Here is a 27,313-nt window from a genome sequence, read left to right as displayed (position 1 = left end):
CTCATTACTACAGCATGGGAATATAATGCTGCAAAGTGACAGATAAATAATTGTACAATGACAGACTGCTGGGCATAGATTGTATTTAATAAAACTCTTCATTTCCAGTTTTAGACAGTAAAGCCATAGAATCAAACCAGCCAATGAATGCACTGATGCGACTCAACCAGATCCGGCCTGGTCTGCAGTACAAGCTGCTGTCCCAGTCCGGCCCAGTGCACGCACCAGTGTTCACCATGTCTGTGGATGTGGACGGCACAACTCACGAGGCCTCTGGACCATCCAAGAAGACAGCCAAGCTTCATGTCGCAGTAAAGGTGAGTAGATTTTTCTCATTGATTTGCAACAACTCATTTTTCTAAATGCAGGAAGAGGTAAGTACATATGCTAGACCACTAGGGGTCCCACCGATTGCCAAAGTCGCAGTCTCTGTCACTCCATTCTCTCTCTGGGAGACTGATGGACGTAGCCGCATTGACAGGCGGTTTTCCATTCTGGATTCCCATGAATGATCAGAGCTACCAGACACATGGAATACAGAAAAAGAACCATCATCTCTACATAAATACATCACCAGAACCACCATCAGTACAGAAATACAATACCAGAACCACCATCAGTACATGAATAAGTCACCAGAGCCGCTATTCGTATAGGAATATGGCACCAGAACGATCATCAGTTTTGTTGCAAAATGTATTTGGCGCATGATGGATGCAAAAATCATCACACATGGCTGTCACGCAAGGTGAGGAAAGGAACAGACACACAAGGACTTCTCACTCCTACTACTTTACGGTAGAATGAGGTCAGGATCCCCACCTGGAAAACAGTCATGGCCAAAAGTTGAGACTGACACAAATTTTGTTTTGATTTTCTGGTGCTGTACATGTGAGGAGGGTTTACATATTTCACCCGCTGCATGTATTTTCTAAGTATTGAACCACTTCACCAATTTTCTAAGTAAATATAAAGGTGCTATTGACATGAAATTCTCACCAGATACTGTAACAGCCCATCCAATCCACACAGGCAAAGAAATCACCATAGATGTCCATAAATGATGTGTAATAATGAGAAATGACACAGGGAGAAAGTACTGAACACGCTTACTGAAATTTATTTAATCCTTCATACAAAAGCCTTTGTTGGTGATGAAGCTTCAAGATGCCTCCTGTATGGAGGAACTAGTCACAGGCATTGCTAAAATGGGAAGAACAGGGTATGGCTAATCTGGCCCCTCTATTTTTTTAAAATTCAGCCAGATTTTTTCTCCAGTGCCTGACGGAGTAACATTTCTGGCAGAGGTGTACACCACTTGTAAGGTGCACTTAATTCATTACGTAGTGTGCGCCTCTAAATGATTAAGCTGGTGAAAGGGCGGTCATGTCTTCTGTGTATCACATATGGTTATCTGGTCGATCACCTAACCAAGGCTCTGCATAAAAACGTAGATACCACACACATTTGGCTGGTAACTAATGATTGTTATTTTTTTCTTCTTTGGTCAGCACATTTATTAGACTGGGGATGGGGTTACACAAAGCCTTACACTGCACAATTCTTCTACAGCTGAAGCAGAACTCGTCCATATGACGTGCGCTGTCATCGTGCATCTTCTTTTTTTGCCTTGTGTTTCAGTGCAGCATTTCATAGGAAAATCCTTCTAGCGACATAAGAAAATAATAGTCCAAGGAAAAAGAGACAGCACTGGAACACCATTCAGGTGGAAAAACCGGGCTCTTGTTTTATTCACCAACTAGTTTAAAAAAAGTCACATTATTCACTTGGAAGGTGTTGCCTCATTTTCCTTGGACTATAAGTTTTTGGACACTTGGTTAATTGTCCCAGGGCTCACATATACATATTTTTTTTCACCAATGCTGCTTAAATTCTAGTCTGTATACATAAAAAAAGGATTTGGGGCATAAAGCCCCCATACAATTTAAGCAGTATCGGCCAACTATCTCATGTGTATGAGGCCTCTTGACTCTCCCCCAATGGATGATGTCAGGGGAGAGAAGGATCCGGCCTTAGAAATTCAAAAGCCTGATGTTCTTATTCTCAGTGGAGAGAAGCCGCTGCTTGCAAAGGACAAGCCGCTGCCTGCAAGGTCTAGCCGCTGCTTGCAAAGGACTAGCCGCTGCCTGCAAGGTCTAGCTGCTGGTTGCAAAGGACTAGCCGCTGCCTGCAAAGGACTAGCCGCTGCCTGCAAAGGACTAGCCGCTGCCTGCAAAGGACTAGCCGCTGCCTGCAAAGGACTAGCCGCAGCTTTCTCCCCAATGAACATTTACATTCATGCAGGAGAGGGAGCCCTCGGCCGAATGAGCGGCATGTCAGTCTGTGGCCACTGGACGGGAGGCGTGTAAACCGCACCCAACCTGCCGGAATCCTCCGCACCTCTTCGTCGGCCCGTCACGACATCATCATTGCAGGATGAAAATCACATTGGCCTAAACACGAGGCGCTAGGGGTGCCAGCAGGTGGAAGGAGAGTCTCAGGGCTCCCATCTGGCAGCTGCAGATTACTGGTGTTGACATTTGACCAGGGTCCTGTGAATCGATTCACTCATTGTTCCAACAGCTATGGGGGTGTTTAACAAATGTCTGAAAAGCAATGTCTAAAGCATTCCAAATGTTATGTTATTATATGTGTCATGTTCGAGATCTGTGTTCTGCTGCTGTGATACCGCAATTTCCTCCGGGATAAATAAAGTATATCTTATCTTATCTTATCTCTAATGGGGAGTTTTATTGCTCGTCTATGGGTTCCTTTTATTTTAAGCAGTGGTCTTATGATGGCTTTTTTCCTACACAGGTTTTACAAGCTATGGGGTACCCTACCGGTTTTGACACAGATATGGAATGTCTTAGTTCAGATGAAAAATCAGACAGTGAAGGAAAGAATGAGACCGTCTCTTCCAATTCGAGCAGCAATACGGGCAGTTCCAGCACCGATGGCTCCAACACTCTGGAGGTAAGAGGCTCTCCTGAATACGGCTGGCCATACACAGTACCTACCTGTAGGCCAAGCACATGGTAGGAGGATCGGCTGACACTAAACAGACAGTGTCGGCCATAAGCAGTGGATGAATCTTAGGATAATTGGTCATTGAGGGCTTGTCATGTTCCCTACTGACCGTTCAGTACAGGCAGCAGTGATCACTCAGATTATTTAGGGAATACATAATGAAGAGATGTTGTAGAGTTAGCTCCCTCTACACCCATAATGCACAACTGGGGAGATTTGCAGGCCTTATAGAAATACTAAGGGTGGCCATATGGGCTATCATCCAGGGTTCTCATGGTGGTAGTGGCTTTCGGGAAATATGACAAACCAAGAATTTATAATTTTCATTATTTCACTAGTCTAGCTTCAGTATTATTATGAGGGTTGATACAGGGACCACAGAATCATCATACTACTAATAATAATAATAATACACAAATGATAAAAATATAATTGTCCCAGGTGTAGGTGAACCATAAATGTTTTCACTTGCAGTGATCCAAGCGGATACACTTTACTAGGTCTTTTCTTCCTCCTATACAGACAAAAGGAACATAACCAGCAACCCACAATAGTGAAGTCAAGCGATGCCCAGGTTTCCCCGTGCAAAATATTTATCGTACTTACAAAAAAATCTGATAAAAAAAACACCTTGCCAATTCGAGTTTCGCCGGGAATGGCTTCTTCCAGGCTTGTCTAACTTATTACTATCCACCCACTTTATATTCCACAGACTTCTACTCACATACTTGTGCCAATATAACGAAACATAAATATTGAGAATATATGTTTTGTTATATTGGCACAAGTTTGTGAACAGAGGACCTTGGCATATATAAGGAGGGTGGATAGTAATCCGTTAGACACGCACTAGAAGAAGCCATTCCTGGCGAAACTCAAGGTTGTCCTGCTTATGTGGGTGAACTCAGAAGCTAGTATTAAAGAGGTTATCCAGGACATGAATATTGATGACCGTAAGATAGGATATCAGATTGGTGGGGGTCTAACACCCAGCCCTCTATTAATCTGCTGGTTTTACACAGTGTTGCAGCGTTCCACAGTTCAGATTCCATTCACATTGGCTGCTCCTCAGTGATAGTAACTAGAACAGGAATCGGGATGGAAATGAATGTGCTGGTAGTATTACGTTGTATGTTCCTGTCCTGTGACAGTGTTTTATTAATATCACTTACAATGCATTGATAAAGGGATGATTTTCAATTTGTCTAATTTGGGAACAAAAGTTTTCCAAATTTTAAAGGGGTTGTTCAGTACTTTTAAATTGATGGCCTATCCCTTAGGGTAGGTCCTCACTGTCAGATCATTGGGTCACGCTTCTGATCAGCTGTTCCCGGTACCGACAGGAAGTGATCAGTTGCGCTTCGACTTACAGTGGCCAGAGCAGAGAACTGCAGTACGCCACTGTGTCCACTATAAATTGATGGAGCTGTGCACCTCTGCAGATTATATTCCTCCAGTAGGGGCAGATGTGCTGTACCTGGATGCGGATACCCTGCAGGTGATGGAGCTGTGCACCTCTGCAGATTATATTCCTCCAGTAGGGTCAGATGTGCTGTACCTGGATGCTGATACCCTGCAGGTGATGGAGCTGTGCACCTCTGCAGATTATATTCCTCCAGTAGGGGCAGATGTGCTGTACCTGGATGCGGATACCCTGCAGGTGATGGAGCTGTGCACCTCTGCAGATTATATTCCTCCAGTAGGGTCAGATGTGCTGTACCTGGATGCTGATACCCTGCAGGTGATGGAGCTGTGCACCTCTGCAGATTATGTTCCTCCAGTAGGGGCAGATGTGCCGTACCTGGATGCTGATACCCTGCAGGTGATGGAGCTGTGCACCTCTGCAGATTATATTCCTCCAGTAGGGGCAGATGTGCTGTACCTGGATGCTGATACCCTGCAGCTGATGGAGCTGTGCACCTCTGCAGATTATATTCCTCCAGTAGGGGCAGATGTGCTGTACCTGGATGCGGATACCCTGCAGGTGATGGAGCTGTGCACCTCTGCAGATTATATTCCTCCAGTAGGGTCAGATGTGCTGTACCTGGATGCTGATACCCTGCAGGTGATGGAGCTGTGCACCTCTGCAGATTATGTTCCTCCAGTAGGGGCAGATGTGCCGTACCTGGATGCTGATACCCTGCAGGTGATGGAGCTGTGCACCTCTGCAGATTATATTCCTCCAGTAGGGGCAGATGTGCTGTACCTGGATGCGGATACCCTGCAGGTGATGGAGCTGTGCACCTCTGCAGATTATATTCCTCCAGTAGGGTCAGATGTGCTGTACCTGGATGCTGATACCCTGCAGGTGATGGAGCTGTGCACCTCTGCAGATTATATTCCTCCAGTAGGGGCAGATGTGCTGTACCTGGATGCTGATACCCTGCAGGTGATGGAGCTGTGCACCTCTGCAGATTATATTCCTCCAGTAGGGGCAGATGTGCCGTACCTGGATGCGGATACCCTGCAGGTGATGGAGCTGTGCACCTCTGCAGATTATATTCCTCCAGTAGGGGCAGATGTGCTGTACCTGGATGCTGATACCCTGCAGGTGATGGAGCTGTGCACCTCTGTAGATTATATTCCTCCAGTAGGGGCCGATGTGCTGTACCTAGATGCGGATACCCTGCAGGTGATGGAGCTGTGCACCTCTGTAGATTATATTCCTCCAGTAGGGGCAGATGTGCCGTACCTGGATGCGGATACCCTGCAGGTGATGGAGCTGTGCACCTCTGCAGATTATATTCCTCCAGTAGGGGCAGATGTGCCGTACCTGGATGCGGATACCCTGCAGGTGATGGAGCTGTGCACCTCTGCAGATTATATTCCTCCAGTAGGGTCAGATGTGCTGTACCTGGATGCGGATACCCTGCAGGTGATGGAGCTGTGCACCTCTGTAGATTATATTCCTCCAGTAGGGGCAGATGTGCCGTACCTGGATGCGGATACCCTGCAGGTGATGGAGCTGTGCACCTCTGCAGATTATATTCCTCCAGTAGGGTCAGATGTGCCGTACCTGGATGCTGATACCCTGCAGGTGATGGAGCTGTGCACCTCTGCAGATTATATTCCTCCAGTAGGGGCAGATGTGCTGTACCTGGATGCTGATACCCTGCAGGTGATGGAGCTGTGCACCTCTGCAGATTATATTCCTCCAGTAGGGGCAGATGTGCCGTACCTGGATGCTGATACCCTGCAGGTGATGGAGCTGTGCACCTCTGTAGATTATATTCCTCCAGTAGGGGCAGATGTGCCGTACCTGGATGCTGATACCCTGCAGATGATGGAGCTGTGCACCTCTGCAGATTATATTCCTCCAGTAGGGGCAGATATGCTGTACCTGGATGCTGATACCCTGCAGGTGATGGAGCTGTGCACCTCTGCAGATTATATTCCTCCAGTAGGGGCAGATGTGCCGTACCTGGATGCTGATACCCTGCAGGTGATGGAGCTGTGCACCTCTGCAGATTATATTCCTCCAGTAGGGCAGATGTGCTGTACCTGGATGCTGATACCCTGCAGGTGATGGAGCTGTGCACCTCTGTAGATTATATTCCTCCAGTAGGGGCAGATGTGCTGTACCTGGATGCGGATACCCTGCAGGTGATGGAGCTGTGCACCTCTGCAGATTATATTCCTCCAGTAGGGGCAGATGTGCCGTACCTGGATGCGGATACCCTGCAGGTGATGGAGCTGTGCACCTCTGCAGATTATATTCCTCCAGTAGGGGCCGATGTGCTGTACCTGGATGCGGATACCCTGCAGGTGATGGAGCTGTGCACCTCTGCAGATTATATTCCTCCAGTAGGGGCCGATGTGCTGTACCTGGATGCGGATACCCTGCAGGTGATGGAGCTGTGCACCTCTGCAGATTATATTCCTCCAGTAGGGGCAGATGTGCTGTACCTGGATGCTGATACCCTGCAGGTGATGGAGCTGTGCACCTCTGCAGATTATATTCCTCCAGTAGGGGCAGATGTGCTGTACCTGGATGCTGATACCCTGCAGGTGATGGAGCTGTGCACCTCTGCAGATTATATTCCTCCAGTAGGGGCCGATGTGCTGTACCTGGATGCTGATACCCTGCAGGTGATGGAGCTGTGCACCTCTGTAGATTATATTCCTCCAGTAGGGCAGATGTGCTGTACCTGGATGCTGATACCCTGCAGGTGATGGAGCTGTGCACCTCTGCAGATTATATTCCTCCAGTAGGGTCAGATGTGCTGTACCTGGATGCGGATACCCTGCAGGTGATGGAGCTGTGCACCTCTGCAGATTATATTCCTCCAGTAGGGGCAGATGTGCCGTACCTGGATGCGGATACCCTGCAGGTGATGGAGCTGTGCACCTCTGCAGATTATATTCCTCCAGTAGGGGCCGATGTGCTGTACCTGAATGCGGATACCCTGCAGGTGATGGAGCTGTGCACCTCTGCAGATTATATTCCTCCAGTAGGGGCAGATGTGCCGTACCTGGATGCGGATACCCTGCAGGTGATGGAGCTGTGCACCTCTGCAGATTATATTCCTCCAGTAGGGGCAGATGTGCTGTACCTGGATGCTGATACCCTGCAGGTGATGGAGCTGTGCACCTCTGCAGATTATATTCCTCCAGTAGGGTCAGATGTGCCGTACCTGGATGCTGATACCCTGCAGGTGATGGAGCTGTGCACCTCTGCAGATTATATTCCTCCAGTAGGGGCAGATGTGCTGTACCTGGATGCTGATACCCTGCAGGTGATGGAGCTGTGCACCTCTGCAGATTATATTCCTCCAGTAGGGGCAGATGTGCTGTACCTGGATGCTGATACCCTGCAGGTGATGGAGCTGTGCACCTCTGTAGATTATATTCCTCCAGTAGGGGCAGATGTGCCGTACCTGGATGCTGATACCCTGCAGGTGATGGAGCTGTGCACCTCTGCAGATTATATTCCTCCAGTAGGGGCAGATGTGCCGTACCTGGATGCGGATACCTTGCAGGTGATGGAGCTGTGCACCTCTGCAGATTATATTCCTCCAGTAGGGGCAGATGTGCTGTACCTGGATGCGGATACCCTGCAGGTGATGGAGCTGTGCACCTCTGCAGATTATATTCCTCCAGTAGGGGCAGATGTGCTGTACCTGGATGCTGATACCCTGCAGGTGATGGAGCTGTGCAGCTCCGCAACTGATCACATTCGGCCAGAACCGGGAACAGCTGATTAGCGGGTGTCTCCCCTCCGATTTAACATTGATGACTTATCCTAAGGGATGATTTGAAGGTACTGGACAACCCCTTTTAGAGTTTTCTTTACTCTTCTAAATTGGACCTTTTCTAGCAAAGCAGCCAGGTTCTAATCTGATCTAAATTTATAGGGGGTCTCCCATCTCAGACAAAAGGATAAGCCATAAATATCTGATAGATGTGGGACCCACCGCAGGACTTCACATCTGCCTTGAGAACTGAGCTCCGTGCAGGAATGGGGAGGTGGTGACCTCTATCCATTAACTTCTCTGGGAGTTTGTGAACATTGGCAAGCCTGTTGTAGAAGAGAATACCTCTTTAAATATCTTTGGGCAGCTGGAAGAAACGTTCACATGTACAAAAATGATGGTGGTTATAGTAAGGCTGGATGAGCAGTCATATTTAGCAGTAACACCAGACTAAAGTTTTTGATTAGGATGCGGCTTAAACTCTGACCAAGTCACAGGAGCCAGTAAACATCATGGTAATGACAGATTACTATTAGCCGGCACTAATCAGGTTAACGCTGACCCAGCACAATGTAAATGTCATATGGAAGCAAAGTAGGAACCGGAATAATATAATACAGACAGATTGCTGCACCGCCTGTGATAAGAGGAGATGGAAATACTCTGCAGAGTGCCAATCAATATCATTTCTGGAAGCAGAATACCCAGGGAAACAATACAGTCCTGGAGCGCAAGGCATCGCTGACATCCTCTGTTCCTCCTGGAAATGTTTGCAAAAGTGCCCGGCCCCGCCCTGCGCAAAGTGCCCGGCCCCGCCCTGCGCAAAGTGCCCGGCCCCGCCCTGTGCAAAGTGCCTGGCCCCGCCCTGTGCAAAGTGCCCGGCCCCGCCCTGCGCAAAGTGCCCGGCCCCGCCCTGCGCAAAGTGCCCGGCCCCGCCCTGCGCAAAGTGCCCGGCCCCGCCCTGTGCAAAGTGCCCGGCCCCGCCCTGTGCAAAGTGCCTGGCCCCGCCCTGTGCAAAGTGCCTGGCCCCGCCCTGTGCAAAGTGCCCGGCCCCGCCCTGCGCAAAGTGCCCGGCCCCGCCCTGCGCAAAGTGCCCGGCCCCGCCCTGCAAAAGTGCCGGACCATACCCATTGCACAATGTTACTTTACAAAAAAAAAAACAAGGAATTTTCCAGGGGGAATAACAGAGGAACTGTATGACAGAGTTCTTATGAACAAGTTCCTTTTTACTGTTACGTTATATAATGTCTTGAAGACATTTGTACAATTATAGTAACTGCATCTAATCGACACTAAATTATCACAATCTCTAATTAACCCGATGAGCAAGTAATTTAATTAAGAGTCCACCTGCAGCCAGATGTCTCGTCTCTGGCGTCGTACACACTGAGTGGATCATTAGTGATCAGGTTTATTTCCAGGTTTGCTCTGGTGTAACGTGCGGTATGTGATCTGTCCCCTCAGGTCAGGACGCAGGGTCCCATTCTCACGGCCAGCGGGAAAAATCCCGTCATGGAGCTAAATGAGAAGAGAAGAGGGCTGAAATACGAGTTAATATCGGAGAGCGGGGGGAGCCACGATAAGCGATTCGTCATGGAGGTAATTATATAAATCAGTATCACACAGAATCCGTACTTTTTCTTTTTTGGCCCCTATGTTTTAAAGGGATAGCGCCGCTCTTGTTGAAGGACTGTGTCTGGTATTACAGCTGCGATACCAAAGACAACCAGATATTTCCATCATTATTTCGGCCAGTGATAACTTTTAACACCTGTATTGGTGGCCAGTGCAAGGCTATAGTAGCCGTGTCGGCCTTGGTTTACACCTCATCAGAAAGAAGACACACTGATCTGCACAAATCGGTGCTGTGTCTAGTATTTCCGATAATTCAGCACGGTCCCAGCGTAAACTAATTTTGATTGGAATTTTACTGTACACTTTATTACTAATCAGAATCTCTATTCCTTTTCTCCTTTGTATGACAGGTTGAAGTGGACGCACAGAAGTTCAGAGGCGCCGGTCCAAACAAGAAAGTGGCAAAAGCCAGTGCTGCACTCGCTGCTCTCGAGAAACTGTTCTCTGGGCCAAACGCAGCGAACAACAAGAAGAAAAAGATTATTCCACAGGTGCCAGTAATCTGAGATTACAATTAATAAAATCAGGTTTTATTCTGTGACAGTTCAGTTTAAAGGTCCATTTGCAGCTGATGACCGATTGGCTTCTATGTAGCCAATCAGTGGTTGTTTAATGGCCCATTTAGGCCGACAAGAACGATCGTACAGTTGTTCTGTGCACATAGTGTTATTACCTGCAGCACTTCGCCTGTTTACACCGGATGATTTCGCTGTGAGAACGATGATTTTAATGTAGTATGAACGATCCAATCACCCGACAAACGAGTGGTTTCTTCTTTGTCTAGAGATTATCCGCATATTTGCACAAGCCAATAATCGGCAAATGAGCGTTGTAACAAAAACTCGTTTACTACGAATGAATTGTCCAAATGGGGGTCCGTAGACTGAACCCAGACAACTGTATCTGCAAGCCAGATACCTATACATTATATCTGACTTATTAGCATGAACTATGCACCTTGGAGAAGGGTTTGTCCGAGTTGTGGACAACCCTTTTAAATGGGGTCTTCACCACATTGATCAATCCTTATGACTCATGCAAATTGGTGCGAGATCGGACCACAATACCCAGACTGACCGCGGTTCTCCTGACCGAAACATGACAGGCTGTCACTCTCGGGTTAGGAGATCCACGGTTAGTCAGTGCATTAGTGGTCCGTGCTTGGACTTCTGCATGTACCCTTAGTATAGGTCATCAAAATCAGATTATTGATCCACTGGTCAGAAGTTTGCAGTGCGCAGATGTTATCGGTGTACGGACAGGACCACCGCTGCTGCAAATAATAAGAAATTAATGTGCCCTGATCTGCAGAGCCCATGAGCGGCCCCTACCCGCGTACTGGGGGCCGCGGCCCCTACCCGCGCACTGGGGGCCGCAGCCCCTACCCACCTCCACCAGAGCTTCACAGTAAGTAAAGTGCCATCACTGAAAAGGACACCGATAAGGAAGAACAACACAAAAATAAATCCTAACAGTTTTCTCACATTGGAGAATCACACACTTCAAGACAAGTGTTATGTGAAAAAATAGATGGGAAGGAGGGGGTCGTGTAAGATCCGGCACGTCCCAGTAATAATGAGGTTACAAGGTGGAAGCGGAGGGAGACGGATTCTTCTCCTGCCTCCTCTTTGATCCACGGCTGGAAACATATTGACTTTGCTGTTGAACTCTCTGCCTGGGGGAATCTCTTCGGCAGCGTGGAGCTACCTGTGTTCTCCATGTTCTGCAGGCCACAGCTTTGCTGAAGATATTTGTAGGGATATTGTCTTTTTTTTTTCTTCTATTTTTGAGTTATTCTTCCTATCGCCAGGATTTAGTTTATCTCCATTTGTTCTTTTCTTCTAACATGGCAAGTTTTTACAACAGTGTGGAATAACAACTGCAAGGGAAATCGTACATCTAAAGGTCAGGTGCCCCGGCGTCAGTGATCTACGTCCCAGATCCCCCTAAATACAGTCCTGGACACACAATAAAGGCAGCGGTGATAGTCAGATGACTGGCCACACCACCATACTGCCGAGTCCGACTACGATTCAGGCTGCATTATCCCATAACTGGGGCTTAAACTATGGGGTAAAGAAGAGAAGTCACTTTATTTTGTTTTTTGTTTTTTAATTGTAAAAAAATGTACAATATTGAAAAAAAAAAAAAAAAAGTAATCCTAAACCTCACCCTGCCGCCATTACACAAACATTAACTAGGACCTGTCATCTCCAACTATTGCACAACGCCATGCAAAAATATTTTAGGATTTTTATATTACTTCGCTATCAAAGACTGAATGTGAAAAAAATTTTAACAATCCAATAAACTGGCAATATTGCTAAAAAGCAAGTGATATTTGGTTAAAAAATGGGAAATAAGTCCCTATTTGCTAGAAAACTGAACACAAATCACACTTCCTAAAGAAAAAATTTTAGCCTTTTGACTAATAGAAAAAATGAAAAATTGTACTGAGCAATAAAGAGGTTTTTATAGGAGAAGGAAACAAAAACACCAAAAATATCCTACAGGTTGTGTCTGGCACTGCAGCTCAGCTCCATTGACGTAAAAGTTACAGAACTGGAATACTACAAGCCATTGTCCACCGGTCGTGGGTTGTAATTACCGAGGGCCCCATAATAGATAGTTTACCCCTAAGATGGACAACTCTACTGTGCACATAGGTGACGAGCAGATGGATAAACCCTTTTACGAAGATGGTAGTAGTGTAAGAAAGTTTGTGGATACAGCTCAGCCCGTCCAACACATGTGCCGTGTTCAATCTGGGCAATCCCTTCCTCTGTTCAAAGTGATGAGAAAGGATCGGAAATCCAGCTCAGCAAATTAAAAGCAAAACAATTCTTTATTGTGACACCATTAAAATAATAGCATCGGCATTGAAAAACACTGACGCGTTTCGAGTCTAGCAAACTCCTAAAGGGAAACTGTCCGTAGGATCAAGCCTCAGAGAAAAATAGAATAGCTCATAGAAAGCCTGAATAAAATGACACTTTGATATCGATGTCTTATTCCCGAGAAATCCACATTTTTCTTAATATATAAATTAGCTGTGAAGATCTATGGGCCGGACATAGATCTCTAAGAATCTGCCTCCAAAGCTTATTAGTAAATGATGGCGGGAGTTACCAGTGTGAGACATGTAGATCAGCAGAGCAGGCTGTCAGTCATTACATGTCTCACACTGGTAACTCCTCCTTTCATGTAAAATAATCTGTGTGGTCAGATTCTCGGGGAGATCTATGTCCGGCCCATAGATCTTAACAGCTCATTTACATATTAAGAAAAATGTGGATTTCTCTGGAATAAAATATCAGCTCACAGATATCAAGGTATCATTTTATTCAGCTTTCTCTGACCTACATGCCCATGTAGACGGCTTAGGAGGGACGATCCTTCTGACAGATTCTCTTTAATCGTAAATGACAATACTAGTGGTATAAAACTACATAATGCCCTCTAATTAGATGACATCCCATATTGATAACACCTGAACAGCAAATTATTAACCCTAGAATGGGATATCGTGGACATGCCTATATCCCATAGAAAACCATGTAACAGTCATGTTACTTTCTATCAATGCAAGTCTGTTGTGCGCTAAGATTAATTATACCTATTCCAGAGAAAATGTATTGTGTCAGTGTAAACTGACAAACTCTCTCTGGTGAACACTTCACATCAATATAAAGCTGTTGTGCCCTTTAGATGGTTAATTACAGCAATTGAAGAGAAATTGTATCATCACTACAGACTGACATCCATTATCTCCTACGCATCAGTGTAAGCCTGTAGTGCGCCAACATTAGTAATTACAGCGAGAATATATCGTGTCAGTATAAACTGACATAAAGTACTCGCGAGAGAGGGTTGATATCAATGCGAACCTGTTCTGCAGTAAAAAAAAAAAAATCATATCCATGGAATACATGTCGTGAATTGATGTGATACTAGATGTTAATAATCCATGAAATAGAACAAATCAGTCTTGTAGCTGAAGCCTTGTGGGATTCAATTTACAAACATGACCGCATCGGTGGTGATGGCATTTATCGGCAGCTCCGTGGTGCAGCCAGGTATGTTCATTGCTATTACTTAGACTGGGGGAAAGAATCGAGCCTAGTGAGGGGCCACTTCTGGCTACAAAATTACACCCATTCCATTTCTGGTTCATTTTGGGTATCCTCTTTTCCTAGGTATTTGGCATGTATCTACAGAATGTTTGTTTTGTTGGTTAGTGTTAGAGCAGGCTCCACCGGAATGGATTTAAAGGGATTCTGTGAGCAGGTATTTACTATGTAATTTGAGAGCATCATGGGGCAGAGACTCCGATTATAGTGATGTATCACTTACTAGGCAGCTTGCTGTAGTTTTGATAGAATCTGTTTTCTCTTCTGTAGATGTAGCAGTGCTCAGAATGCTGAGCTGTGTATAACCCCGCCCACAGCACTGATTGGCCTATTGCTGACAGTGTACACAGAAATCTGCCAATCAGTGGTGGAGGCAGGGTTACACAGATGAGCCTGCACGTGACACCTAGCCCTGCAGTGGTCATCTCCTGCTGATAAAATACTGATTGTATTGAAGCTGCTGAGCAAGTGACATCACTGGAATCAGGCTCTTTGAAAACAGCATAATGTATGGGGCAGATTATATAGCAAACACCTGCTGACCGATTCCCTTTAATGGTATGTGGTGGATGGCAGCTAGTAGTTTGCAGCAATAAGTGGCCTGACGATTCTTTCCTATTCAATTCTGTGTCTACAGAATGGCTCAAACGGTTTCCTGTAAGTGTAATATCCCAAAAAGTTATGGAATTTAATTGTACATTGCCAGTAAACGAAAGAGTAAGATTAGTCTGAGATAGGGGGGTAAATACTGGTACAAGACGATAGATCACCCATCCAAAATCAAAATGTCGTCTACGTATCAGCCGTACCAGCAAATATGAGAAGCAAAAGAATTGTTGTTACAAGAGAAAATAAACCTATCCTCCCGCTAAGATAAATACAGATTAGCCAAAGTGGGGTAGACTTTCGCCCCCATTAGTGCACCACAAATATATAAGTAAAAATCCCCTTCAAACAAGCAGTAATTGTGCTTCAGAAAATGTTGTATGACCGTAATTAGATCTTCGTATAATTCTGGAGTGTAATCGCTGTTCTCATGTTTATCCTGCTATTCCTCCTCCTGCAGGATCTTTATAAAGCAGCACAATAAGGCGCCCGACTGTTCATGTTGTGTAAATGAGGCAAAAAACAGGCCGATCCTTCCCGAGTGTTACACAGGGGCTTTTATAGAGCACAGATACATTGCATTAATTATGTAGTTAACTGTTCATTTTCATTATAAAGACAGTGCGGAGATTAATTCTGCCACTTTATTTTTCCCCGCGCTCTCCGCTTCCATTTGGAGGTAGAAGTTAATGTGTTGCAGGAGTTCATTTCTCTGCTGTCGGACTTGTTCCCAGACTGAGCAGGAAGCTGCGCTGCCCCTGCGCTGCCCCTGCGCTCCCCCTGCGCAGCTGTTAACCCACATTTCCTACCGGTCTGCTATTTCTGCATTAGTCTAGGAAGCGCTATACTCTACCTACATCTGTGTTCTGAGCATTTCTCCAGGAATAATAATAGATGGATGTAAAATGATTTCGCAGCCCGGCCTCCATAGTGAGCCGCCGTCCGCACTGCTCCTTCTGTGATTTAGGATTTCATTTTTTTTCCATCTTTCTTCAGACAAAGGGAGCGGTCAGCACAGCGGTGTCCGCAGCCGTGCAGGCAGCCCGGGGACGTGGACGAGTGGCATTGACACGCGGAGCTTTTGTGGGCGCTGCAGCTGCTCCTGGTTACATTACTCCAGGTATACATCGTCTTGTGTGCTCTCAGCAGTCCGTCTACTTAAAAATGAATGTTATGTAGGCAAAAATATTAATATTAATCAAGCCATTTTGGACAGAAACAACTATTGAATGTGTATCTGGACAGCCCAACCAAATGTCGATGTCTATTGTCAGAGAAAGCAAGGATGGGGCATGTTGGATTTCAATATGCCCAATCATCTTTCTTTCTAACAGTGTTCCCCAACTCCACTCCGCAGGAGCCACCAACAGATCATGTTTCCAGGATTTCCTTAGTATTGCCCAGATGATGGAATTATGTCCTGGGGCAATGCTGAGGGAATCCTGGAAACATGATCTGTTGGTGGCTCCTGAGGACTGGAGTTGGGGGGAACTCTGCTCTAGAACATGAGCAGCTGTCAGGAACCTCTGGCTACACTTATATCCCAAAATGATGTGGTCTTACTTTCTCTTCACCATTTTACACTTTATATTAATTTAATATTGGTAAAAAAGTTAATAAAACTCTATAAATACATGACTTGCCCCAGAGTTACAATCTGTATTATATGGCAGAGCTGAATTCATAGTTCTGCCGGTTGCTATTTATCTACAGCATTAGCCTTTAATCTTATGTGTGTGTATACATATTTCTATAAAATATATACACACACACACATAATGCAAAAGTATACAGCCCTCACCGCACTGCAGAATGTACGGAGTAATACTATTTAGGAGTCCTCGTATCTCCACGCTGAAGCCCGATACTGCTGGCTGTGACAGATCAGTACAGGACACAGGAGGCCATGAATTTTTAGCTTTTGGGCACAATTCATGTAGGTGTTTTCTGGCATTAAACACCTTCATAGGTCGTAAACAAATTTCACAACTCAAAAGTTGCACAAAACTTTTGTAACTTGGTGTTTTTCTGCTAGTCCTGGCCAAGAAGGGCAGAGCATGGACAGGGCACGGTGAGGCCTGTCTTATTCATGACGCTTTACTACTCTTAGTGGTAAATATTTGCCAGAAATGTTACTCCCGTCAGGACCTGGAGTATATATGTGGCTAGAGGGGCATGGCCGGTGTATGGTGGTGTGCACCTGTTACGTAGATGCATCTCACTCCATTGGTCCCAATCATTAAGGCTGCCATGCAAAATGCCAGAATTAATTAATCAGGCCCTTTATGTGTTTGTAAACTTTATCATTCCCACGTCAAGGTACTGATCACAGGGACCCCCGTACTCCCAATAGACATGGGAGTTCTATATACAGTCCTCTCTAGAGATGGGAGAAACGATTTGCAGGACTCCACTTCATCCGCCAGGTTAGTAATCTGTGACCGGTGGACAGGAAACCTGTTACTCTCCTCACCTCCCGGCATTACCAACTCTTGTCGCACCAGCCCGGCTCAGCAATATCACTACAGCGTGACGTACACACACCCATCGCACCAGCCCGGCTCAGCAATATCACTACAGCGTGACGTACACACCCCCATCGCACCAGCCCGGCTCAGCAATATCACTACAGCGTGACGTACACACACCCATCGCACCAGCCCGACTCAGCAATATCACTACAGCGTGACGTACACACACCCATCGCACCAGCCCGGCTCAGCAATATCACTACAGCGTGACGTACACACACCCATCGCACCAGCCCGGCTCAGCAATATCACTACAGCGTGACGTACGCACCCCCATCGCACCAGCCCGGCTCATCAATATCACTACAGCGTGACGTACACACACCCATCACACCAGCCCGGCTCAGCAATATCACTACAGTGTGACGTACACAACCATCGCACCAGCCCGGCTCATCAATATCACTACAGTGTGACGTACACACCCCCATCGCACCAGCCCGGCTCAGCAATATCACTACAGCGTGACGTACACACACCCATCGCACCAGCCCAGCTCAGCAATATCACTACAGTGTGACGTACGCACCCCCATCGCACCAGCCCGGCTCATCAATATCACTACAGTGTGACGTACGCACCCCCATCGCACCAGCCCGGCTCAGCAATATCACTACAGTGTGACGTACACACACCCATCGCACCAGCCCGGCTCATCAATATCACTACAGTGTGACGTACACAACCATCGCACCAGCCCGGCTCAGCAATATGACTACAGTGTGACGTACACACACCCATCGCACCAGCCCGGCTCAGCAATATCACTACAGTGTGACGTACACACACCCATCGCACCAGCCCGGCTCAGCAATATCACTACAGCGTGACGTACACACACCCATCGCACCAGCCCGGCTCAGCAATATCACTACAGCGTGACGTACACACACCCATCGCACCAGCCCGGCTCAGCAATATCACTACAGTGTGACGTACACACACCCATCGCACCAGCCCGGCTCAGCAATATCACTACAGCGTGACGTACACACCCCCATCGCACCAGCCCGGCTCAGCAATATCACTACAGTGTGACGTACACACACCCATCGCACCAGCCCGGCTCAGCAATATCACTACAGTGTGACGTACACAACCATCGCACCAGCCCGGCTCAGCAATATCACTACAGTGTGACGTACACACCCCCATCGCACCAGCCCGGCTCAGCAATATCACTACAGTGTGACGTACACACACCCATCGCACCAGCCCGGCTCATCAATATCACTACAGTGTGACGTACACAACCATCGCACCAGCCCGGCTCAGCAATATCACTACAGTGTGACGTACGCACCCCCATCGCACCAGCCCGGCTCAGCAATATCACTACAGTGTGACGTACACACACCCATCGCACCAGCCCGGCTCAGCAATATCACTACAGTGTGACGTACACACACCCATCGCACCAGCCCGGCTCAGCAATATCACTACAGTGTGACGTACACACACCCATCGCACCAGCCCGGCTCAGCAATATCACTACAGTGTGACGTACACACACCCATCGCACCAGCCCGGCTCAGCAATATCACTACAGTGTGACGTACACAACCATCGCACCAGCCCGGCTCAGCAATATCACTACAGTGTGACGTACACACCCCCATCGCACCAGCCCGGCTCAGCAATATCACTATAGCGTGACGTACACACACCCATCGCACCAGCCCGGCTCAGCAATATCACTACAGTGTGACGTACACACACCCATCGCACCAGCCCGGCTCATCAATATCACTACAGTGTGACGTACACACCCCCATCGCACCAGCCCAGCTCAGCAATATCACTACAGTGTGACGTACACACACCCATCGCACCAGCCCGGCTCATCAATATCACTACAGTGTGACGTACACACACCCATCGCACCAGCCCGGCTCAGCAATATCACTACAGCGTGACGTACACACACCCATCGCACCAGCCCGGCTCATCAATATCACTACAGTGTGACGTACACACACCCATCGCACCAGCCCGGTTCAGCAATATCACTACAGTGTGACGTACACACACCCATCGCACCAGCCCGGCTCAGCAATATCACTACAGCGTGACGTACACACACCCATCGCACCAGCCCGGCTCATCAATATCACTACAGTGTGACGTACACACACCCATCGCACCAGCCCGGTTCAGCAATATCACTACAGTGTGACGTACACACACCCATCGCACCAGCCCGGCTCAGCAATATCACTACAGTGTGACGTACACACACCCATCGCACCAGCCCGGCTCATCAATATCACTACAGTGTGACGTACACACACCCATCGCACCAGCCCGGTTCAGCAATATCACTACAGTGTGACGTACACACACCCATCGCACCAGCCCGGCTCAGCAATATCACTACAGTGTGACGTACACAACCATCGCACCATCACATCAACAGAAGAGCCAGGAGGTGAGGAGATTCGCAGGGGTCCCGTCCAGCAGTCACAGATTACTGACCTGGACGATGGACCGGAGTACTGCAGAGTAATTCTCCCATGTCTAGTACTCACAGATATAATCCTATATACATAGGATATTCAGGACTTTTTTGTCTTTTTAGGTTACGCAGCCCCCTATGGATACAGCGCTGCTGCTCCTGCAGCTTACGGTATGTACACGTCTGTTATTCTTACACTTCAGCAATTCAGGGTATAAGTTAAACCAAGAGAACCTAAATTAATATGTACAATATACTTGTCCAGTTGGTGCGAATCAGTTCACAGGACTCGGTCCATCGGCCACGTCTGTAGTCGCTGGACGGGAGCCCTAAGAACTGTCTCTTACCTCCTGGCATCCGTGACTCTTCTTGTGAGTAGCCGGCCAGGTCAGATGGACGTTACACCGCAACTAGGACGTTGCACCAGGCCGGCTAATCACAAGAGAAGCCCGGGATGCTGTCAGGGAAGAGGCTTCTCAGGGCTCGTCCAGCAGTCAGACATTATGGCTGTGGCCGATGGACCAGATTCTGCAGATCCATTTGTACCAATCTGTAACATATAATTCATACTTTCATTTTTATTCCTTCTGTGAGGACCGGGATTGCTGCAGTGTCTTTTGTGTTCTTCGCCAGCTCTCCTCGCTCGTCTTGTACTCACCTCCATGAGACACCTATGGGAGGCATGAAGCACATTACTACTGTGGGGTTTATGCTAGACGCAGGGGACCATGAATGTCCATATGTTGACACACTAGGTGGGGGATGAAGCAGAATTAGCTGAGGGGTATGACCAAAGCACGTAAAATAGACCAATGGGGTGCAGCTTTGGACACAACATCGAAGAAAAGCAGATACTTCTGTAACACGCTCCTGTGACATTAAGACAGAACGGTTTCCTCCAGCCGCCCTGGTCCTCACATAAGGAACCAGAGAGAGATGAAAGTAAATTGCAAAAGAATTTTGAATTTGCCTGTATTAAAATTTCAAAGTCATAACTTGTCACATAAGGTCCTTAAGCAGTCTGAACTATGGAATGGGAACATTGGGCAATTGCCCAGTTCGCACCACCCTCACTTCCTAACGCCGCCCCTGACTGTGAGTAGGGCTTACTCCAAAAATCCTGTAAAATCATGCTAGGGGTAGATCTTATATTTGTAGCCGATACAGATCCAGTGCAAGGAGAGAACATGTGGCCACTCTTGTCCCTCGCTCTCTGCTTACTAGATGGGGGGTTTCTTCTTAGGGCTCGTGCATATGAGCATATAACACGGCTGTGTGATGTTTTACAGGATAGCACTCGGCCCAATGTTATACTGTGGAGCAGTGCAGAGCTGCTATTATTTTCTCATTCCGATTCGGCATGAGAGAACAATCTTGGAATGCTGGGAGTGCATCCGATAATCCAATCATGCACATGTGTTCCAGTGTATGTGTACAGACAATGGAGAAGATGGGGAAATTAAGTTCTCCATCTTCTCCACAGCTGTGCTGCGATTCTGTCTGCAGAGCTAATCGGATCACAATGAGTCTGTGTGCCCACTATGCGTTTTTTAAGCGTTTCCGCAGCGGCAATTCCGCCTCAAACGCTTAAAAAACGCATGGTAGAAGGCCTGCCATGTTCCCCAATGATAATCTGCATGTGCTGTGCGCATGCTGCGGAAATTTCCGCTGCGGATTATCATTGCGGAAAAATCTGCAGCACTACCAATTATTTTGTGTAATTGCGGCCATTGACTTGCATTGAATTGCTTAATATCCACATGACTACATCTGTACATGTGGATATCATGCGATTCAATGTGCGGATGGTACCCGGCTTTGGAGAAGAGGAGACTCTCCTCCACACCCAGGTACCATGGTACCTGTTAAAAAAAGAATTTAAAATAAAAAATAAACATTATACTCTGATGGCCCCCGGTCTCCATAGCGATGCGTCCTGGCTCCCCAGCAGCTCGTGGTGGTCTAAAAGGATCTTCCATTATGTCATTTAGTCATGTGACAGGTCGGCAGTCGCGTGACCTGTCATATAACTAAATGACGTTATGGCAGGTCCTTTCGGACCACCGCGAGCCGCCCAACTCACCGGAGAAGGAGACTGGGGGCCATCGGAAGGTGAGTATAATGTTTATTTTTTACCATTCTTTTACTATAACTTGTTCACACTATGTATGCTGTTTGCATGGATTTATATCGTGTGACCAAGTAGTCAAGCTCAGGAAAAATCCGGAGCATTTCTGCATTGTGGGCACAGAGCCTAATATAATACTTGGACAGAGTTTGATCTGAGTGTGGTTAACATGATCGGCCCAATCCTCTCACGAGAGAGTCTGCGGTTACACACTCCCTCCATCATCATCATGGACCTTCTGGGGGCAATGAGATAAGGTTTAGTGATCACCTGCATCTTTTATCTATAGCTGTTACTAATGGTAGAGAAATCCTTATTCTAGAGGAACTTCATATACAATATACTGGAAAGTAGGCGTCTTATTTCTGCTGTGTGTGTGGCCTGTCGCTCGGACTCCATGCTGTGTCCTCGCTCTTCAGCGCCGGCTTCTCCACTTCTTGTATTTGTCTTGCTGTGTTGCATAAACACTTGTTTTTGCCGTAGCCCGGCGGAGCCAGTACACACCGCGGGGAGGCGGCTGCACCCCCCAGTTCTCCATTGTTCCCACGTACAATAGTATAGAACCACAATATTTTGTTTTTTTGACGAGGCTGCAGCTTAGATGTCTATGGAGCTGATCTCTTATCTGCTGCCCGGTCACTATTGTGTTGTCACCAATTATTTTCCGGAATATTATTATAGAGAATGAACACTGGGGCCTCAAGTCCGTCCTGTAAGATATTTTATATATGGCTGTACATACAGGCAGTGGAATATAGAAAATATATGTGACAAGGCTCTTCTAGAGGAGCGTTCTTCTCTAAGGCTGCGTGCCCGCGATCAGTACTAGTAGCCTTCTGGACACGGCCTATTCTCGCTGCGTTCGACAGTGCGAGCACAGTGGATGGGATTGATAGAAATGCCCTGCACATTCTGCTTTTTTTATGCTTTGCAAACTCGCCCTGCAGTGCAGGTTTCCAAGCCGCAGCATGTCAACTTCTCTTGTGGGAAGAAACGCTCAGGCTTCTATGTGGAGTTTCCCCAGAGACTTACAGTACATGCAGAAAATCCGCAAAAAGCACAAGTGTTGTCAAGTGCGTTTAAACCAGGCTAAAAACACCTGTGTAACCTGATAAATAAATGTAAAAAGTCATGTGAGGACCCCTCTATTTTTAATAACGAGCCAGGGGCTTATATTGTCAGGCTGGGAAGCTCCCTGGTTATTGGGCCCGTCCCAGACCACAACGGGTGCATCACAATAGATGCCACACTTCCGGCGCTTTGCTCGGTGCAGAGACAATCGGGGTAATGGTATCAGGGGTGATGACAGCTGTGATTCGTCAGACATACAGGCGCATCTCACTAAATTAGAATATCATCAAAAAGTTAATTTATTTCAGTTCTTCAATACAAAAAGTGAAACTCCTATATTATATAGAGTCATTACACACAGAGGGATCTATTATATAGAGTCATTACACACAGAGGGATCTATTATATAGAGTCATTACACGCAGAGGGATCTATTATATAGAGTCATTACACACAGAGGGATCTATTATATAGAGTCATTACACACAGAGGGATCTATTATATAGAGTCATTACACACAGAGGGATCTATTATATAGAGTCATTACACGCAGAGGGATCTATTATATAGAGTCATTACACGCAGAGGGATCTATTATATAGAGTCATTACACGCAGAGGGATCTATTATATAGAGTCATTACACGCAGGGGGATCTATTATATAGAGTCATTACACGCAGAGGGATCTATTATATAGAGTCATCACACGCAGAGGGATCTATTATATAGAGTCATCACACGCAGAGGGATCTATTATATAGAGTCATTACACGCAGAGGGATCTATTATATAGAGTCATTACACGCAGAGGGATCTATTATATAGAGTCATTACACGCAGGGGGATCTATTATATAGAGTCATTACACGCAGAGGGATCTATTATATAGAGTCATTACACGCAGAGGGATCTATTATATAGAGTCATTACACGCAGAGGGATCTATTATATAGAGTCATTAAACGCAGAGGGATCTATTATATAGAGTCATTAAACGCAGAGGGATCTATTATATAGAGTCATTACACACAGAGGGATCTATTATATAGAGTCATTACACACAGAGTGATCTATTATATCGAGTCATTACACACAGAGTGATCTATTTCACGTGGTTATTTCTGTTAATGTTGATGATTATGGCTTACAGCCAATGAAAACACAAAAGTCATTATCTCAGTAAATTAGAATACTTTATAACAACAGCTTGAAAAATGTTTTTTAAATCCGAAATATTGTCCTACTGAAATGTCTGTTGAGTGTCTGCCCTCAATACTTGGTCGGGCTCCTTGTGCATCAATTACTGCATCAATGCGGCAATGTGGCATGGAGGCGATCAGCCTGTGGCCCTGCTGAGGTGTTATGGAAGCCCAGGTGGCTTTGATAGCAGCCTTCAGCTCGTCTGCATTGTTGGGTCTGGGGTCTCTCATCCTCCTCTTGACAATACCCCATAGATTCTCTATAATAGATTCTCTATGGGGTTAAGGTCAGGCGAGTTTGCTGCCAATCAAGCACAGTGATACTGTTGTGTGTAAACCAGGTATTGGTATTTTTGGCAGTGTGGACAGGGGCCAAGTCCTGCTGGAGAATGACATTTCCATCTCCAAAAAGCTTGTCGGCAGAGGGAAGCATGAAGTGCTGTAAAATGTCCTGGTAGACGGCTGCGCTGACTTTGGTCTTGATAAAACACAGTGGACCTACACCAGCAGATGACATGGCTCCCCAAACCATCACTGATTGTGGAAACTTCACACTAGACCTCCAGCAGCTTGGATTGTGGCCTCTCCACTCTTCCTCCAGACTCTGGGACCTTGTGGAGTGTGTCAGTGACTGCCTTCTGGACATCTGTCAAGTCAGCAGTCTTCCCCATGATTGTGGAGCCTACTGAAACAGACTAAGGGACCTTTTTAAACGCCTTTGCAGGTGTTTTTTGTTAATTATTCCAATTTACTGAGATAATGGCTTTTGTGTCTTCATTGGCTGTAAGCCATAATCATCAACATTAACTGAAATAAACAGTTGAAATAGATCATTCTGTTTGTAATGACTCTATATAATATATCAGTTTCACTTTTTGTCTTGAAGAACTAAAATAAATTAACTTTTTGATGATATTCTAATTTTGTGAGAAGCACCTGTAGCGGTCATCAAGCCCTGGGGTTAGTAATGGAGAGGTGTCTATCAGACCCCCCCCCCCCCCCATTACTAACCTTGTAATAAAAAAAAATAAAGACATACACAGAAAATACTTTATTTGAATAAAGACTCCCCCATACTATCCCTTGTTTACCAACTAATGGAGAAAAAAAATCCCATGCAGCTCCGATGTAATCCATCGAATCAGAAAAAGTCCAGAAAAGGATACCTCAAAAAGACCGAAATAAATCCAAGAGACCGTCCCTCCTTCACCAATTACTCAAAGGTCCCACAAAGCTCCAAATGTAGTCCACGTTCCCCAAATCCGGCGACTGTGAATAGCAGTAAAGTGACCGCTATTCACCAGCATCGGGTGCTCACAACAACGCTCATCATAGTCGCCGGCGCCCGCTGCTCTCAGCGAGGTATCCTGTTCTGGGCTACATCTGATGCAGTGGATTATTTTGGACCTGCATGGGATTTTTTTTTTCAGTAAATTGGTAAACGAGGGATAGTGTGGGGGAGTCTTTATTCAAAAAGTGTTTTTTTTCTGTGTTTTTTTTTATTACCGGGTTAGTAATGGAGGTTTCTGATAGACACCTCCATTATTAACCCCAGGACTTGATGACAGCTGTGATTTATGATAAATCACAGCTGTCTTGAACCCCAACTACCATTACGCCAATTGCCACCGCACCAGGGCAATCGGAAAGTGACGGGCAAAGCGCATCTAATGTGATGCGCCACTTCTGAGGCGGCTGCAGGTTTGTATTTTTAGGCCCAATAACCAGGGACCGTCAGAGCCTGATAATATAACCCTACAGCTGTCTGCTTTACCTTGGCTGGTTATCGAAAATAAGGGGGATCCCATTTCTTTTTTTTTCCATTTATTAAGTTAATCCATGTACAGTAAACTACACAAAGCGCTGATTATACAGTATCTATCTATCCTATATATATATATATATATTTCCAAGTCTAATCTAACATACCAAAGAGAGACAAAAGCGCAAGGGAGCGGAGGTGCGGGATTCATGTGGAAATTCAGCTGCATGAAAGTCTGAATAAACACTGATCGTGGGAAGGTGCCCCAATATATAGGGTTGTAATCCTGACACTGATGATAAGGAAACTGCTGAAAACTCTTCCAAAAAGTACAGGAAATTATAGTCTAAAATAGCTATGCCCTTTACAAGTCTTGGCTGTGGCGCTGTGAGCGGTATGAGGCCGGTGTACTTACTGTGGTATTATTTATTTTCAGGTATCCCCAAGAGGATGGTTCTATTACCAGTTATGAAGTTTCCAGCATATCCAGTTCCCCACTACTCCTTTTTTTAACACACACACATTGGACCGGACAGTGTCCAGAATGTCGGAGATGGAGCTTATTTTCTTTGACCGTGGGATTTTTCTTTGTAAAGACCCTTTTTTTCCTACTTTTTTTATTTTAACAAAAAAAGAAAAACAAACATAAAAAAAAAAAAAGCAAAATTTAGTTCTTTAAAACTTGAAGAAAATTGTACTGTGAAATGTTACCTCATTTACAGATAACTTAAGTCTTTTACTGCCAGTAGGCACAGCCATGTATAGAAAGTCTTATCTGGCCACGGAGGTAGGAAGCCTTCTGTCCTAGGGAAGATGTAGATGACGAAATACAGAACTTTTAAAATGAAGAAAGAGACTGTAAAATTAATAAATACATTTGTGAAGGATGTACGATATTAAACTGATAACAAAATAAAATGTTTTGTCCTAAAAGTTGTACAGAGTCGCCTGCTTTTACTTTTTATCTTAGGGTCAAATGGAAATGGTACGAAAGGTCCCAACATTAACACTCTACACCTCTCACCTTTTATCTCCTGCCGGCGTAGAATAATCTATGTTATGTCTCATATCGGACATGAAGAAAATATCTATGACACCGTATAGATCAACCTTCCTCTAAGCCACCTATATGGGCATACAAGTCATAGAAAGCTGAATAAAATTATACCTTGATATGTGATCCGATGTCTTATTCCCAAGAAATCCACATTTTATCAATACATAAATGAGGTGTTAAGATCTATGGGCCGGACATAGATCTCCCTGAGAATCTGCCTCCAGAACTTATTGTAACTAAAATAGGGAGTTACCAGTGTGAGACATGTAGTGACTGACAGTCTGCTGTCCTGATCTTACATGTTGCACACATATTCCCAGATACCGTGCTTTCTCCTCTACCTCAGCTGGAAGTACCAGCACAATAATCAATTCCCATAAGTGAAGTCTACCGTTTGTAGTCCCATCTGAGGTTACAGCAGGATTCACTACTCCCACATTAAAGTTACGGGTACATTTCCATATCATTATAATATGTAAATGACAAGTCGTTTTAGTATGGCGGGGGGGGGGGGGG

The 27,313-nt window shown here is 46.0% G+C and overlaps 1 protein-coding gene across 5 annotated transcripts in view; it reads left to right on the top strand.

Moving 5' to 3' along the window:
• Nucleotides 1-26,676, top strand: part of STRBP (spermatid perinuclear RNA binding protein) — a 140,436-nt gene extending 113,760 nt beyond the window's left edge. For all 5 annotated transcript variants that reach the window (XM_073639752.1, XM_073639748.1, XM_073639749.1 and 2 more), the window contains 7 exons: nucleotides 109-317; nucleotides 2,818-2,976; nucleotides 9,687-9,821; nucleotides 10,208-10,348; nucleotides 15,590-15,713; nucleotides 19,703-19,750; nucleotides 26,177-26,676. In XM_073639752.1, coding sequence (XP_073495853.1) covers nucleotides 109-317; nucleotides 2,818-2,976; nucleotides 9,687-9,821; nucleotides 10,208-10,348; nucleotides 15,590-15,713; nucleotides 19,703-19,750; nucleotides 26,177-26,253 — 893 coding nt within the window. In that variant the 3' untranslated portion in view covers nucleotides 26,254-26,676. The remainder of the gene's footprint in view (nucleotides 1-108; nucleotides 318-2,817; nucleotides 2,977-9,686; nucleotides 9,822-10,207; nucleotides 10,349-15,589; nucleotides 15,714-19,702; nucleotides 19,751-26,176) is intronic.
• Nucleotides 26,677-27,313: the final 637 nt, after the last annotated feature.

Source organism: Phyllobates terribilis, unplaced genomic scaffold, assembly GCF_046119375.1.
Source record: "Phyllobates terribilis strain yellow unplaced genomic scaffold, ASM4611937v1 Scaffold_7__3_contigs__length_470593459, whole genome shotgun sequence".
NCBI classification, from domain to species: Eukaryota; Metazoa; Chordata; class Amphibia; order Anura; family Dendrobatidae; genus Phyllobates; species Phyllobates terribilis.
The sequence above is the reverse complement of the archived record's forward strand: the minus strand, read 5'-3'. Positions and strand labels throughout refer to the sequence as shown.